The 17,164-nt window shown below is 40.4% G+C and overlaps 1 protein-coding gene across 1 annotated transcript in view; it reads right to left on the reverse strand.

Annotated features, from left to right (window-relative positions):
• LOC130196675 (protein NLRC5-like) overlaps window positions 1-17,164 on the reverse strand; it is a 1,158,129-nt gene that overhangs the window by 867,178 nt on the left and 273,787 nt on the right. The window contains 3 exon segments of the mRNA XM_056418994.1: window positions 9,901-10,074; window positions 13,443-13,616; window positions 14,607-14,780. Coding sequence (XP_056274969.1) covers window positions 9,901-10,074; window positions 13,443-13,616; window positions 14,607-14,780 — 522 coding nt within the window.

The following is a 17,164-nucleotide window of genomic DNA, read 5'->3' on the forward strand; positions in this document are numbered from 1 at the left end:
TTCGTATTGAGTTGGTGTCAGGCGTCATAAATTTTGAGTTATGACCCAACGCAGCGTGAGCCTTGTGTTTTATGTGGGGTAAACGTGTTGTGAAAAAGACCCATAATTATTATATATATATATAATTATGTTACAATTATATTGTAATGATAACACGTGTCTTCTAGGACTACGGGCTGGACGTGGAGGCCTTCAGGCAGCTGGTGGACGACTGTCCTCAGCGTCTCCTGGAGCTCGCCGCCAGCTGCTGCATGGTAGGTGGAAGTATGACAACACATGTGCAACGTGAATCAAAAGATATTAATGTTGGAAGACAAGTGATGGAGAACTACTAAAGATAGACATGTGTTTTTATCTTTTATGAGAAAATAATGATGAGGTGTCTGTCCCTGCACTGTCGTTGTTGTGAAAGTTAAAGAATAAATTAAATACTAAATATTATAATTCATCATAAAAGATAAAACACATCTATATCTGCCAATACATTAGTACATCATGTTGACCTTATATTTAGAGTTTTTTGTATACATATATATATAAAATAAAATGTATATATTTAAAAAATAAATAAATATATATATTTATTTACTTTTTAAATATATACATTTTATTTTATATATATATATAAAATAAAATGTATATATTTAAAAAGTAAATATATATATATATAATATATATATATATTTATATATATATAAATATATGTACACAAAAATAAAAATATAGAGTATATACAAATATATGTATATTTATATTAGGGCTGTCAGCGTTAACGCGTTAATCTATGCGATTAATTCCACGCGTTAGCACAAAAATATTTTAAACTGCGGCACGGTTTGACACTGTTTCCGTTTTAAAACAATCATTTCTCCGAAATAAGGAGCATAAATCAGTTTAACTCGTGGATGAATCAGTCGGGTTTCCTCTGCTCCTCCTTCCTCCTTCGTCTCCCCTCTGATACACAGAGGAACGGAGGCAACGTGTCGGGGACGCGGAAAGAACGCGACACACAAAACCTTCAACGTGATTGGTCAATCCGCTTGTCTGTCAACATTTAAAAAAACCCAATGAACACTCAGTAAATCACAAGGACCTCCCACCTCACAGGTGAGGCTCATTTAGCAGCCTGTCAGTCAGAGAACCAGAGAACACGGCGCGAGGACAATGAGGCTCATTTCAGAGCTGAGATTGTTCTGGAATGTTTGATGTATAATACGTGGGGGTGTCACATGCAAAAGACTTTAAACGGTGAATTTAATTTATTTTGTAAATGTATAAAATGCCCCCAGCCTCCAGAGGGTTAACGTGACATATTTGAATGTCAGTCAGTTACCAAGGCCACTGGTTCTGCTGTTCAGTGGTAAAGATGACAGGACCAATGGGGTCTCAATATACTTTTTCTTTATTTAATCTGATGTTTCACTGAAGAAACAATTTATCATCCACAATATTAAATACCTCGCTGGCACTGTATATGTAGGAGCCTCTTTGAAAACACAGCTCTGTGTGAAGTTTTGTCTTTAAAAAGAAGGAAACACTTTTAACCCTTGTGTTGCCTTTGGGTCATTTTGACTGATTAAATATTTAACCCTCCTTCTTTGGGTCATTTTGACCGATTCAATGTTTCACCTCCTGTTACCTTTATATTTACTAATATTTTACCCTTTGGGTTCAATTTGAGGCCAGCAATTAAAACCTCCAGAAAATTATTATAATTAATATTGTTTTCCAAGTTTAAGTGTGAGGCACTTTATGTTTGTTTGTTGACTACCGAAAGAACACCGACATTAAACATTGAATGGGGTCAAATTAACCCGAAGGCGGCAGGAGGGTGTAATTGATTCGGTCAAAATGACCAAGGCAACAAAATAATTAAACAGAATTTCTTTGTTTTTGTAAAATTTATAAAATGAGCCCAGCCTCCAGAGGGTTAACGTGACATATGTGAATGTCAGTCAGTTATCAAGGCCACTGGTTCTGCTGTGTTCAATGTTAAAGATGACAGGACCAATGGGGTCTCAATATATTTTTTTTTTTACTAATCTGATGTTTCACTGAAGAAACAATTTATCATCAACGATATTAAATACCTCGCTGGCACTTTATAGGTAGAAGCCTCTTTGAAAACACAGCTCTGTGTGAAGTTTTGTCTTTAAAAATAATGAACTTTTAACTTTTAACTTGTAATCGCGATTAATCGCGATTAATTAATCGCAATTTCAAAATGTGCGATTAATTAGTTACATTTTTTTAATCGATTGACAGCCCTAATTTATATACATAAACAAATATTTATATATATATGTGTATATGTATATATATGTATATAAATATAGATGTATACACTACCGTTCAAAAGTTTGGGGTCATCCAGACAATTTCGTGTCTTCCATGAAAACTCACTTTTATTCATCAAATGAATTGAACATTTCAAAGAAAATATAGTCAAGACATTGACAAGGTTAGAAATAATGATTAATATTTGAAGTATTAATTTTGTTCTTCAAACTTCAAGCTCAAAGGAAGGCCAGTTGTATAGCTTATATCACCAGCATTACTGTTTTCAGCTGTGCTAACATAATTGCACAAGGGTTTTCTAATCAGACATTAGTCTTCTTAGGCGATTAGCAAACACAATGTACCATTAGAACACTGGAGTGATCGTTGATGGAAATGGGCCTCTATACACCTCTGGAGATATTTCATTAGAAACCAGACGTTTCCACCTAGAATAGTCATTTACCACATTAACAATGTATAGTGTGTATTTTTGATTAATTTAATGTTATCTTTATTGAAAAAACAGTGCTTTTCTTTGAAAAATAAAGACATTTCTAAGTGACCCCAAACTTTTGAACGGTAGTGTAAGTGTATATATGTTCTGCAATGGCCAAGTCAATCACCTGACCTGAATCCAATGGAGCTGCATTTCACTTGCTGAAGACCAAACTGAAGGCAAATGCCCCAAGAAGCATCAGGAGGTGAAGACAGTGGCAGTCGAGGCCTGGCAGAGCGTCACCAGGGATGAAATCCAGCGTCTGGAGACGTCTCTGGTTCCAGACTTCATGTCATTGACTGCAAAGGATTTCCAGCCAAGTATTAAAATTGACAATTACAATGATGATGATGTTAGTTTGTCCAATGACTTTTGATCCCTTAAGAAGGAGGCGCCATGTACAACATGTGTTGTAATTCCTGCACCGTTCATCTGATGTGGAGGTAAAGACCCTCACATTAAAGCTGAAGGTCTCTTAAAGCACATCTGGATTGTTTCATTCAAAATCCATTGTGGTGATGTACAGAGCCAACATGATGAGGATTGTGTCAATGTCCAAATCGTTATGGTCCTGACTGTATGTATATATGTATCTCTATCAGAACCAGCTATACATATTTTATAATTTAAAAAAAAATCGAATCCGCAAAACTGTCATGCATCACATGATCGTGTTGAGAATGCAGCGTCAGTCAAAACCTCTCCTCTCCTCTCCTCTCCTCTCCCCTCCTCTTCCCTCCTCTCCTCTCTTCTCATCTCCTCCCCTCTCCTCTCCTTTCCTCTCCTCTTCCCTCCTCTACTCTCCTCTCTCCTCTCTCCTCTCCTCCCTCTCTCCTCTCCTCTCCTCTCCTCTCCTCTCCTCTTCCCTCTCCTCTCCTTCCCTTTCCTCTCCTCCCCTCTCCTCCCCTCTCTTCTCCTCTCCCTCTCCCTCCATCAGGTGGAGTCCTTCCGCGGCCGCGTTCACTGAGCTGCTGGATGAGTTGGAAGAAGTCTCAGAGAGTCTGGAGCCGCCGCCGCCATCCGACGCCACCGCGAGCTGAGTCGTCCGCCTCGGGGAAGAAAGAAGCCCCTTCCGTTCATCCGCAGGCCGGCCGCGAGGGTCCGGAGGATTTGGTCCCCGTCCGGGGGAGAAGGAAGCTGGACTTGGACCCCCGAGGCCCTCTTGAGGCAGTGCTCTCCTCTCCTGCAGCCACACACAACCTGAACTCGTCTGCACTGGAGGGTGTCTCCTGTCTTCTTGTGAACTCTGTGATGATCCGTAGTTTGACTCCCAGGAGGGAATGTACAGTGTTCCTGGTTTCTCTTCCGTCTGCTCTGTGTGATGATCTCATCCGCCCACATGTTTTATGCCTCTCCTCTCTGCTCTCAAACAAACAAACAAACAAACAAACAAACAAATGTACATGGCTTCACATAAGACACATGACACACATGAAGAGGTCTAAAGTCGCCGTGTACACTAAAATCTATATCTGCTAATACATGAGTACTTCATGTTTACTTTATATTTTTATTTTGTTGTATAAATATATACATTTATATATATATATATGTATACATATTTAATAAAAATGTATATATATAATTTAAAATATATATATATATATATGTATATCATTTTTTAAATTATATATATATATACACAAATTAAAATATATATGTATGCAACATTTTTTAAATATACAGTATATAAACATGATATGTATATTTATATACGTTTGTATGAATGTATATATGTGTGTATCGGAGATGAACAGAAAGCTCAAGTTATTTATTATATATGATGAAGTTATTATTATTCAGAGTCGTTGCAGTTACATGTTGCTGCAACACATCTGTTTGTCAGGAGCGAAGTCGGAGTCGTCCCAACGCATTGTTTTGTTCTTACGTCTCAACAATGAAATCATAGAAACAAGAGGTCGCCTTCAACACATTAATGTCTTCAACTCTTCTTCTGGTTGTGTCATATTGTTGTCATTGTTCACACTGACTATGTGTGTGTAAATATTTTACGCTTCTTTGTTTTTGCTCCCAACTTATTAATTACATTTCTTGGGATTTAAAGGTTCCACATTCCTTTTAAGTTGACCAGTTATTCACTATTTGATGCTTCTTGTTTCAGGCAGCTTGGTTTATATCTTATTAAATCATTCCACATTTTGAATTCTCAAAATTCAGAGAGACAGAGCTATAAATGAATATGATAAAACAGTAAATAGTAGATTTTTCCCCCCCAAACAAACAAAACTGAAACACAGACGTCCCAGCAGGCATTTACATACAGAACAAATACTCACCAATGAGAATAAAATACAACTAATCTAGAGCGTAATTTAAGGTATTTAATCTTCTCAGTGTATAAATATGAATCTGCATTCAGACGTCGCTGTTTCACTTTTCACATTCTACCATTTTCATTTAATTTCCTGAAATAAAATCAAAGTTTCAGTCCCATTTCATAGAAGTGCCAGTGTGTCATTTGTTGTGAGACTTCCTCCATTCACGTGTTAAAGTGAACAACACATTTAAAGTGAACAATACATTTATTCAAGAATAAATCATCAGCATTTGAAGGTGCAATGTGTAACGACTGTCAAATCTGCTCCAGGCAGACAGGGGGCAGCGTTTCCCCTCTGCTGCTGGGTTCACGCACTCTAATTTTAAAGTTTATATAAAAAGAACAACTACTGACAGCGTAAAAAGACGGCAAAAAAATGTAATATAACTGCTGAAACTCTAAGAAGCGATCAGAATAACGGCGCTATCTTGGCGTGTGACGTTCATGTGTTTTTACGACATACTCTACTGTGGCATGTCTTGTGACATTTCTATGTCTAACAATATTATGACTCTTATGATATATTTTGATATCAAATTTAAATGCCATACTATGACATAGTTGATTTGTTATGACATACAAATGAGGACTTATGAGATACTTTTTTAAAGGCTATTTTTACATCTTATACTATTATTTTTTAATGACTTTTTATGCCATAATATCATATTTGTCAGGTTCTTGTCACGGGGTGGGGCTCAGGCGCAGAGAGACAGGCAGGACTCAGATGTGAATAACAAAAAGACTCTTTAATCAGACAAAAGTTCCAAAAAAAGCAAAACATCCAAAAGGGGGCAGGCAGGGAATCGGGGTCAGGGCAAGCAGGCAGGGTCAAACAGGCAGGTCAAGAATATCCAGGCACAGGGAAGACGGAACCAAAGACAACAACTAGACAACGAGGAGAAGAGGAGACACTGCAGACAGCAGATCAATCGTTTACCCCGGCGGACACAGATGGATCTAAAGAGCCCAATACAGGGAGAACTGGATGTGCAGTTATCGTTCCTTTAACTATGAGGTCAGACGAAGGTCATCAGACCATCTGTCATGTTGACAGTTGAGGCTTTGGCCGTCTGACCAGCGCTGCAGTGGGTGGAGGAGCTTCAGGTCAGAAAGGTTGTCATTGGTTCAGATTCCAGTTCAGCGTTATCATCATTACAGTCACATCTCATAGCAGGCAGGATATAATCAACGACATCTAGGAAACACTGCTCCCACTTAGTCAGGTGGTATTTTGGTGGCATTCATGTGGGTGCCAGCACAGAGACGGGTAAAGGGAAACGAAGCGGCAGAAACATCAGCAAAACAAGCGTTGGAACGTCAGAACAAGACCAGATGCTCTCTGGATCATCAGCACTCAGCTGATCACTCCCATCTGGGGAGAGAAGAAGAAGACAACAGAAGAGATGGATCAGTGTCTCCAGAGACTCCCTCCATCAGCTGCCAGTGAAGCAGCACATCAGTAGAAGAGAAACAGGCTGGGTCATCTAGGCTGAGTCTCTGCTGAGGGCCCTGAACGCATCATGACTGCAGAACCAGAGAGGTGTTCACTGCCCGCTGTGAAGATGGACTCTGCTGCAGTAAAGCAGCCCACGTGTGTCCTGCTACATCCAGAGAATACATTCTCCACATGATGTCTTGAAGTTTGGTTTCCAGGATATCTGGAACTTCCTCAACATGAACAAAGCAGCACTAGTGGATGTTTCAGCCGTGACTGATGATCGGCTCCATGGAGGAAACGACTGAGCAGTGAAACACCAGCTACAGTTGTTGTTACTAAATGTAATGCTGGTTCTCTGAAGTGAGAGCCAGTGGTGTGCCGGCTTCAGTCAGACTGATCTCAGAGCTCCAACCAAGACCAGCAGGAGTTTGAGAGTTTGATGAATGAGGACCACTGTCTCTAAACATCTCGTGATGCCGTCAGCTGTGATCCAGCTTCACTTCCTGTAGACGTCAACAACAACAACAACAACAACAACACATATACTCAAACCCTCGACTGACCTCAGAGTCTCCAGTCTATAACGTGGACTCTCCAGAAAACCAGTCAGCAGCTTCACTCCTGAATCCTGCAGCTTGTTGTACCTCAGATCCAGTTCTCTGAGACTGGAGGGGTTTGACTTCAGAGCTGATCCCAGAGAAGAACAGCCTTCCTCTGTGATCTCACAGCATGACAGTCTGTAAACACACAAAACAACACACAGAGTTTATTATATCAATACACAATGAATCATTATTGACATCATGAACACGAGTGGCTTTCACTTTGGTTTCATCTTCCTCTGTAAACAGACATTTAGTTAAAATCCTGTCAGTGAAAGAAGAAGAAAAGATGACAGAAACAATCTGTTCATCATCCAATCAGATGAGTTCATGTTTTAATGTGAACTCCACTTCACAAGGTTTCCTGCAGCTGGTAGCAGACGTGTAGAAGCAGCTTACGGCCGGAGGATTCATGACTTCAGAGAGAAGATGAACCTGATCACAAGGATCACAACAAGTTTCATGTCAACACTTATTTCATTTAAATGGATCAATGTTTGGTTCTTTACGTGTGAATAAATAACTCTTTTATGAGGAACATTGACTCACTCAAATATATATATATACCGTATTTTTTGCACTATAGGGCGCACTTAAAAGCCTTTAATTTTCTCAAAAAACGACAGTGCGCCTTATAATCCAAAGCGCCGTATATATGGATTAATTCTGGTTTTGCTTACTGACCTCTAAGCGATTTTGTGTGGTACAAGGCGCTCACGGCGCTAAGTTAAAATGGTTTAGTACGACTTTGGTAAACTACAAAGCCGCACCGCTTGCAGCATTACGGCTACCGTAGCCAGGAGCGTCGCGGAGTAATACAGTCGCTATTCGACTGAAGGCAACAGCGTTAGCACGGGACATGAATATCAATGACTTTCGAGGCGGTCCTTCTTGGTGCTTTCGTTTTATGAAAAGACGTAATCTCTCTACACGCACACGAACTACCGTCTCGCAGCAACTGCCAAAAGATTACGAAGAAAAGTTGTTTTTTTCCGCTTAATGCGCTTTATAGTCCGGTGCGCTTTATATATGAAAAAAGATCGAAAATAGACCATTCATTGACAGTGCGCCTTATAATCTAGTGCGCCCTATAGTGCAAAAAATACGGTATATATATCTTAATATAGTATGGTACATATAGGATACTCATCAAATTGGGGCGGCTTTAGCTCAGTGGGGTAAGAGGGCCGTCCTGCAACCGCAGGGTTGTGGGTTCGATCCCCGCTCTCCCCATTAGTTGCAAGTCGAAGTGTCCTTGAGCAAGGCACTGAACCCCAGTTGCTTCCCGGGCGCTTCACCGCAGCCCACTGCTCCTTAATAACTAAGGATGGGTTAAATGCAGAGAACTAATTTCCCCTTGGGGATTAATAAAAGTGTATATTCTATATTCTATTCTATTCAATACACTGTGTCTCTCTGAGCGACATTCTGTAGGTGAAGGACAGGGGGCCCCTGACCCTTGGCCCCTGACCCTGTGGCCCCTGGCTCTGTCCCATAGGCCTGTTCAGTAATCCATCAGCAGCATAAAGCCAGACAAGTGTCATGATTGTATATCAGGTATAATTAAAATCCTTGAGGTCCAGTTAGAGAGAGTTTCCTCACTAAAGGTCAGAACATCAATGTCAGATATGCGCTCTATGATTTTGTGCCATATGCATTGAAGTAGCCAACAGTTGTATTAACGTGTGTATGTAGTAAACAACTGACTGTCAAGTTAAAGTGTCACACCGCGGGGAGGTTTGTCTTGTCTTGGGGTTTTTTCTTGTAACTTCCTGTTTTATTTTGAAGTCTAACTCCCCCTCTCGTTTCAGGTCACTTGCTCTTCCTCATGTGTCACCGGTGTGATGGTCCCCCCTGACCCCTGATGGTCTCCACCTGACCCCTGATGGTCTCCACCTGTTCCCCAGGACCCTCATGTGCTCATAGTCTGCGTCTCCCCTTTGTCTGGGGCCAAAGTGTTTGGCCCTTGGCCCTCAGCCCGTTGCCACAGCCAGAGTCACGGTTTCCCTGAGTATCTTCACTCCATGTGAGTTGTTTTCTGTTTCCTCCTTGAGAGAGACTTTTCCTTTGTAAAGTTTCTAGTTTAGCTTAGCTTTGTTTTATTTGTCAGCCGTTTTGCTGTCCTCCCGTTTGGAGAGACTTTGTGTTTTAGATTAGCCCGAGTATATTTAGTGAGCTCTTTTCCAGAGCCCTTTTATTTGTCACTCCTCAAAGAGGTTCGGATTTCAATAAAGTGGGCTTATACGTTCTCTCCTCTGCATCTGAGTCCTCATTTTAGTCCAGGCCTGATATAAAGTAAGAGAACTAAATATAATAACATCTACAACATATTTATTATTACAGATTGTCAACTGAACTCAATAAATTATGAATAATAAATACTCTAATAATACATACATTATCTTCTCATATTTAAAGTAAAATAAAGGCCGGATTTAAAACAAATCTTTTGAAAAATGTGATTTAAAATAAAGGACTTAATTTTACAATAAAATATTTAACTGAATTGTCCTGCAGCTTTAAATTCAGTTTCTTCAGGTGTCAAGCGATGTCAATCAAAAGAGCCAAGATATTATATTCTTGTTCTCTGAAAGGAGAGATGTGTGTGCAGGGACTCCATCTGGTTATGAAACCATTTGTTTCAGCTCATTTCTCTCTGTTCACATCAGTGATCTTCAGTTAATTCATGTTACATTAAGATCATATTGGGCTCTTATCTTTATTTATAATTCAGTGAACCCACCTCAGAGTCTCCAGGCTACAATGTGGACTCTCCAGAAAACCAGTCAGCAGCTTCACTCCTGAATCCTGCAGCTCGTTTCCACTCAGGTCCAGTTCTCTGAGACTGGAGGGGTTTGACTTCAGAGCTGATCCCAGAGAAGAACAGCCTTCCTCTGAGATCCCACAGCGTGACAGTCTGTAAACACACAAAACAACACATAGAGTTTATTATATCAATACACAATGAATCATTATTGACATCATGAACACGAGTGGCTTTCACTTTGGTTTCATCTTCTTCTGTAAACAGACATTTAGTTAAAATCCCGTCAGTGAAAGAAGAAGAAAAGATGACAGAAACAATCTGTTCATCATCCAATCAGATGAGTTCATGTTTTAATGTGAACTCCACTTCACAAGGTTTCCTGCAGCTGGTAGCAGACGTGTAGAAGCAGCTTACGGCCGGAGGATTCATGACTTCAGAGAGAAGATGAACCTGATCACAAGGATCACAACAAGTTTCATTTCAACACTTATTTCATTTAAATGGATCAATGTTTGGTTCTTTATGTGTGAATAAATAACTCTTTTTATGAGAAACATTGACTCACTCAAGTATATATATATATATATATATATATATATATATATATATATATATATATATATTAGGGCTGGGCAACGATTACAATTTTTAATCGCGATTAATCGCATGATTTCCCTGATTAATCACATTTGTATACGCAAAATCCAATAATTAATTCAAAAGTAGTGTATAGCGCACTTCTATTTTAAATGTTCTGCCATATGAATGAAAGTGCCATAACATTTGTTGTCCCTGTTAGAGTGAGACACCAGAAAACACTTTCAGTGCAGTTTGTCAATTCCTCGAACTTGAAACTTATTTTAAATGTACTGCCATATGAACTAAAGTGAAAAAGAGGACACTTCGTCTCGGGGGGGGGGGTGCTGAGATTAAACATCCCTCTTGTTCTGCATGTTTTGTGTTATACATGCCTAAAAGGTGCCTAATATTTCTAGACTGAAATAATATCGGCATTATAATTATAACTGAGGATTTTTTAGTTGCCTATTTAGTGGAGCCCCTCAGGACGTGGTGCCCTACGCACAGCGCGTAGTGCGTTATGGGAGCGGCGGCGCTGGTCGTAGTTTATAGCACAAACAACAATGAACTAGTGGAGGCGGCGAGGTGCTCCGTGTTGCCAGATTGGAGATGGTGAAGTATCGTACCAAAGGCTCAAAATGGTTGTATTTGGAGGATAATTATCGTGTATCTGGCAACCCTGAGATCGGTCGACCAATGACTGTTCTCTATTCTGTCGGAGCTCGCGCAAGAACGTAAGGGAGATACCATTTCCACAACTTGTAAGGGGTAAATACTAGTTTATGAAAACCCAGAGAAACACAAATATCCGATGAAGCAAAATCCCGACGTTTTTGGAATCCCTGCCGGACGCATTTTTTAGGTCTCAAAAAGAGGACATGTCCGGGGAAAGAGGACGTCTGGTCACCCGATGTCCAGTCGTCCCCATGAGAGCAACAGGGTCACGTTGTGAAGCTGTCGCTTTGCAGTCCTCTCCTTTCCATCCAGCTTGTGTATTCTCCGTGTGACGTGTGTCTTGAGGGCGTCTCATACCTGCCGTCATTTGTTGAGATTCTCTAAATGTTTCTCAGACCGACGTCTTCCACAAGACTAACCGGCCTGCAGTCTGTAGCGATCCACTTCGCTGTGGCGTTGGTTCGCTTCTCTTCTCTTGGTTGATCTCCTCCCTGCAGCGTCGTCACCGAAGCCTCGCTCCACTGTGTGTTTGGTTGTATGATTCGCATCAACGGTGTGTTTAGCATTTAAATGATATTTAAGACTGGAAGTACTCCGGTGATAAGACAATTCATCTTGGCAGTGGTTACATATGACTTTGTTTCTGTCGACTCCGCCGTCTTTAAGAACTTTAAATTGAAAAGCAACAAACGTTTACAATAATAAAATAAATAATAAAACCTGCGTTAACGCGCGATAAAATAATTGTCGGCGTTAATTAATTGATGCGTTAACGCAAGATTAACGCGTTAACGTGCCCAGCCCTAATATATACACTACCGTTCAAAAGTTTGGGGTCACTTAGAAATGTCTTTATTTTTCAAAGAAAAGCATTGTTTTTTTCAATGAAGATAACATTAAATCAATCAGAAATACACTCTATATATTGTTAATGTGGTAAATGACTATTCTAGGTGGAAACGTCTGGTTTCTAATGAAATATCTCCAGAGGTGTATAGAGGCCCATTTCCATCAACTATCACTCCAGTGTTCTAATGGTACATTGTGTTTGATAATCGCCTTAGAAGACTAATATCTGATTAGAAAACCCTTGTGCAATTATGTTAGCACAGCTGAAAACAGTTATGCTGGTGATATAAGCTATACAACTGGCCTTCCTTTGAGCTTGAAGTTTGAAGAACAAAATTAATACTTCAAATATTAATCATTATTTCTAACCTTGTCAATGTCTTGACTATATTTTCTATTCAATTTTCAATTCATTTGATAAATAAAAGTGAGTTTTCATGGAAGACACAACATTTTCTGGATGACCCCAAACTTTTGAACGGTAGTGTATATATAAATATATATATATATATATATATATATATATATTGTGGCATCACAAGGGGCCAGGTAGTGGAGGGACGTTACCTTCCCACTCCAGTACAGCGGCCACCGGACAAAATAGCCGCTCGGCTGGAAACTACAGCTCCCAGACTGCCTCACCACTCACCCAGCTGCAGGTGCTTAGGACAACTAATTGAGGCAGGGCTGGGAAGCTTAAGAGGAGACAGAGGGCAGAGCACAAGGAGGGAAGGAGCTGGACAAGCCAGGAGGAGAAGGGCCTCCAGAAAGAACCCAAGTGCAGGAGAACAACCCAGAGGAGGACTTTGTTAGATGGACTTTGCTGGAAGATAAGTTTTTGTTTAAAGAACCTTTTTCTCCCCCGGGACGCTTTTTATTTAACTATGGACTTTTCTTATTTTTGTTGGAATAAATAAACCTTCCCGTTCATTTTAAACATTGCACTTTTGCCAGTTTTTACTTCTCCCTTGCACTGCCCCACCCTAGATGGCACTAGGGACAGCCCGTGACAAAATATATATATATACATGCATATATATATGTATATATTAATAAAGTATGGTACATATAGTATACTCATCAATACTCTGAGTCTCTCTGAGCATCATTCTGTAGGTGAAGGACAGGGGGCCCCTTATCCTTTGGCCCCTGACCCTTTGCTCCCTGACCCTGTGGCCCCTGGCTCTGTGGCCCCTGGCTCTGTCCCATAGGCCTGTTCAGTAATCCATCAGCAGCATGAAGCCAGACAAGTTGTCCATGTCGTGCTTGTAGAGGACGACATGCAACGAGGCAGCTGATGTGAAGTGGAACATGTCACCAGGAAATGAAACACTTGATGGATCAATACGTAGATCCATCAAACAGTTATTGATTAAACATGAAGGTGCTACACTAGCAGCAGACAGTGAACCCACCTCAGAGTCTCCAGGCTACAACGTGGACTCTCCAGAAAACCAGTCAGCAGCTTCACTCCTGAATCCTGCAGCTGGTTGAAGCTCAGATCCAGTTCTCTGAGACTGGAGGGGTTTGACTTCAGAGCTGATCCCAGAGAAGAACAGCCTTCCTCTGAGATCCCACAGCCTGACAGTCTGTAAACACACAAAACAACACAGAGAGTTTATTATATCAATACACAATGAATCATTATTGACATCATGAACACGAGTGGCTTTCACTTTGGTTTCATCTTCTTCTGTAAACAGACATTTAGTTAAAATCCCGTCAGTGAAAGAAGAAGAAAAGATGACAGAAACAATCTGTTCATCATCCAATCAGATGAGTTCATGTTTTAATGTGAACTCCACTTCACAAGGTTTCCTGCAGCTGGTAGCAGACCTGAAGCAGCTCTGGCGGAGGATTCATGACTTCAGAGAGAAGATGAACCTGATCACAAGGATCACAAGTTTCATTTCAACACTTATTTCATTTAAATGGATAAATGTTTGGTTCTTTATGTGTGAATAAATAACTCTTTTATGAGGAACATTGACTCACTCAAGTATATATATATATATATATATATATATATATATATAATATATAATACTCTTTGTGTCTCTCTGAGTGACATTCTGTAGGTGAAGGACAGGGGGCCCCTGATCCTTTAGCCCCCTGATCTTGTGGCCCCTGACCCTTTGGCCCCCTGACCTTGTGGGCCCTGACCCTGTGGCCCCCTGACACTTTGGCCCCTGACCCTTGGACCCTGGACCTTTGACCTCTGACCCTTTTGCCCCTGACCCTTTGGCCCCAGACCCTTTTAGCCCCTGACCCTCTGACCCTTTGGCCCCTGACCCTGTGGCCCCTGGCTCTGTCCCATAGGCCTGTTCAGTAATCCATCAGCAGCATGAAGCCAGACAAGTGTCATGATTGTATATCAGGTGTCAGATATGCGCTCTATGATTTTGTGCCATATGCATTGAAGTAGCCAACAGTTGTATTAACGTGTGTATGTAGTAAACAACTGACTGTCAAGTTAAATAAAGAAAACTAAACTGAATAACATCACAAATCAACAGTTAATTCATGTTACATTAAGATCATATTGGGCTCTTAGCTTTATTAGCAGACAGTGAACCCACCTCAGAGTCTCCAGTCTACAACGTGGACTCTCCAGAAAACCAGTCAGCAGCTTCACTCCTGAATCCTGCAGCTGGTTTCCTCTCAGATCCAGTTCTCTGAGACTGGAGGGGTTTGACTTCAGAGCTGATCCCAGAGAAGAACAGCCTTCCTCTGTGATCCCACAGTCTGACAGTCTGTAAACACACAAAACAACACACAGAGTTTATTATATCAATACACAATGAATCATTATTGACATCATGAACACGAGTGGCTTTCACTTTGGTTTCATCTTCTTCTGTAAACAGACATTTAGTTAAAATCACGTCAGTGAAAGAAGAAGAAAAGATGACAGAAACAATCTGTTCATCATCCAATCAGATGAGTTCATGTTTTAATGTGAACTCCACTTCACAAGGTTTCCTGCAGCTGGTAGCAGACGTGTAGAAGCAGCTTACGGCCGGAGGATTCATGACTTCAGAGAGAAGATGAACCTGATCACAAGGATCACAACAAGTTTCATTTCAACACTTATTTCATTTAAATGGATAAATGTTTGGTTCTTTATGTGTGAATAAATAACTTTTTATGAGGAACATTGACTCACTCTAGTATATATATTAGGGCTGTCAATCGATTAAAAAAAATTAACTAATTAATCGCACAGTTTGAAATTAATTAATCGCGATTAATCGCGATTAATCGCAATTACAAGTTAAAAGTTAAAAGTTCATTCTTTTTAAAGACAAAACTTCACACAGAGCTGTGTTTTCAAAGGGGCTCCTACCTATAAAGTGCCAGCGAGGTATTTAATATCGTGGATGATAAATTGTTTCTTCAGTGAAACATCAGATTAGTAAAAAAAAAAAGAAGTATATTGAGACCCCATTGGTCCTGTTATCTTTAACATTGAACACAGCAGAACCAGTGGCCTTGGGAACTGACTGACATTCACATATGTCACGTTAACCCTCTGGAGGCTGGGCTCATTTTATACATTTTACAAACAAACAAAAATTCACCGTTTAACCCTTATGTTGCCTTCGGGTCATTTTGACCCGAATCAATATTACACCCTCCTGCCGCCTTCGGGTTAATTTGACCCCATTCAATGTTTAATGTCGGTGTTCTTTCGGTAGTCAACAAACAAACATAAAGTGCCTCACACTTAAACTTGGAAAACAATATTAATTCTAATAATTTTCTGGAAGTTTTAATTGCTGGCGTCAAATTGAACCCAAAGGGTAAAATATGTTAGTAAATATAAAGGTAACAGGAGGGTGAAACATTGAATCGGGTCAAAATGACCCAAAGGCGGGGGGAGGGTTAAATATTTAATCGGGTCAAAATGACCCGAAGGCAACACAAGGGTTAAAAGTGTTTCCCTTCTTTTTAAAGACAAAACTTCACACAGAGCTGTGTTTTCAAAGAGGCTCCTACATATACAGTGCCAGCGAGGTATTTAATATCGTGGATGATAAATTGTTTCTTCAGTGAAACATCAGATTAGTAAAAAAAAAGAAGTATATTGAGACCCCATTGGTCCTGTCATCTTTAACAGCAGAACCAGTGGCCTTGGTAACTGACTGACATTCACATATGTCACGTTAACCCTCTGGAGGCTGGGGGCATTTTATACATTTTACAAAATAAATTAAATTCACCGTTTAAAGTTTTTTGCATGTGACACACCCCCACGTGTTCTACATCAAACATTCCAGAACAATCTCAGCTCTGAAATGAGCCTCATTGTCCTCGCGCCGTGTCCTCTGGTTGTCTGACTGACAGGCTGCTAAATGAGCCTCACCTGTGAGGTGGGAGGTCCTTTGTGATTTACTGAGTGTTCATTGGTTTTTTTCCCCCCGAAATGTTGACAGACAAACGGATTGACCAATCACGGTGAAGGTTTCGTGTGACGAGTTCTTTCCGCGCCGCGTGTCCCGACACGTCGCCCTCCGTTCCTCTGTGTATCAGAGGGGGAGACGGGAGGAGGAGCAGTAGGAAACCCGACTGATTCATCCACGAGTTTAAACTGATTTCTGCTCCTTATTTTCGCGGAGAAATGATTGTTTTAAAAATGGAAACAGTGTCAAACCGTACTGCTGCGGTAAAAAAAAAAAAAACTTGCGTTAATTGCGTTAAAATATTTTAGTGCGTTAACGCGGCCAAATTAATCGCATAGATTAAGGCGTTAACGCTGACAGCCCTAATATATATATATATATATATATAATATTAATAAAGTATGGTACACAGGCACGTGCACAGACACTTTGGGGGGCAGGTGCTCAAACCAAAAAAAGGGCACCCAATGCCAAAATAAATTTCTGACAGAGTTGAAGCATTAGCATCAATACACTGATGATGCTGTCCTCGACCTGCGTTTCCTCTGGCAGCATCAGACCGCTTACATGTTCTTTATGAATAAAGATGAATTATTATATAGCAACAACAGTACAAGCGTTCTGATTGGCTAATGGGTCTTCATGCCAGCCACGTATCGCCCTCCTCGCTGGTCTGATACGGATCCGTATTGCCCTCTTACGTCATTTTCAAAATGAGCGATATTGATAGACAT

This window comes from Pseudoliparis swirei, chromosome 7, assembly GCF_029220125.1.
Source record: "Pseudoliparis swirei isolate HS2019 ecotype Mariana Trench chromosome 7, NWPU_hadal_v1, whole genome shotgun sequence".
NCBI classification, from domain to species: Eukaryota; Metazoa; Chordata; class Actinopteri; order Perciformes; family Liparidae; genus Pseudoliparis; species Pseudoliparis swirei.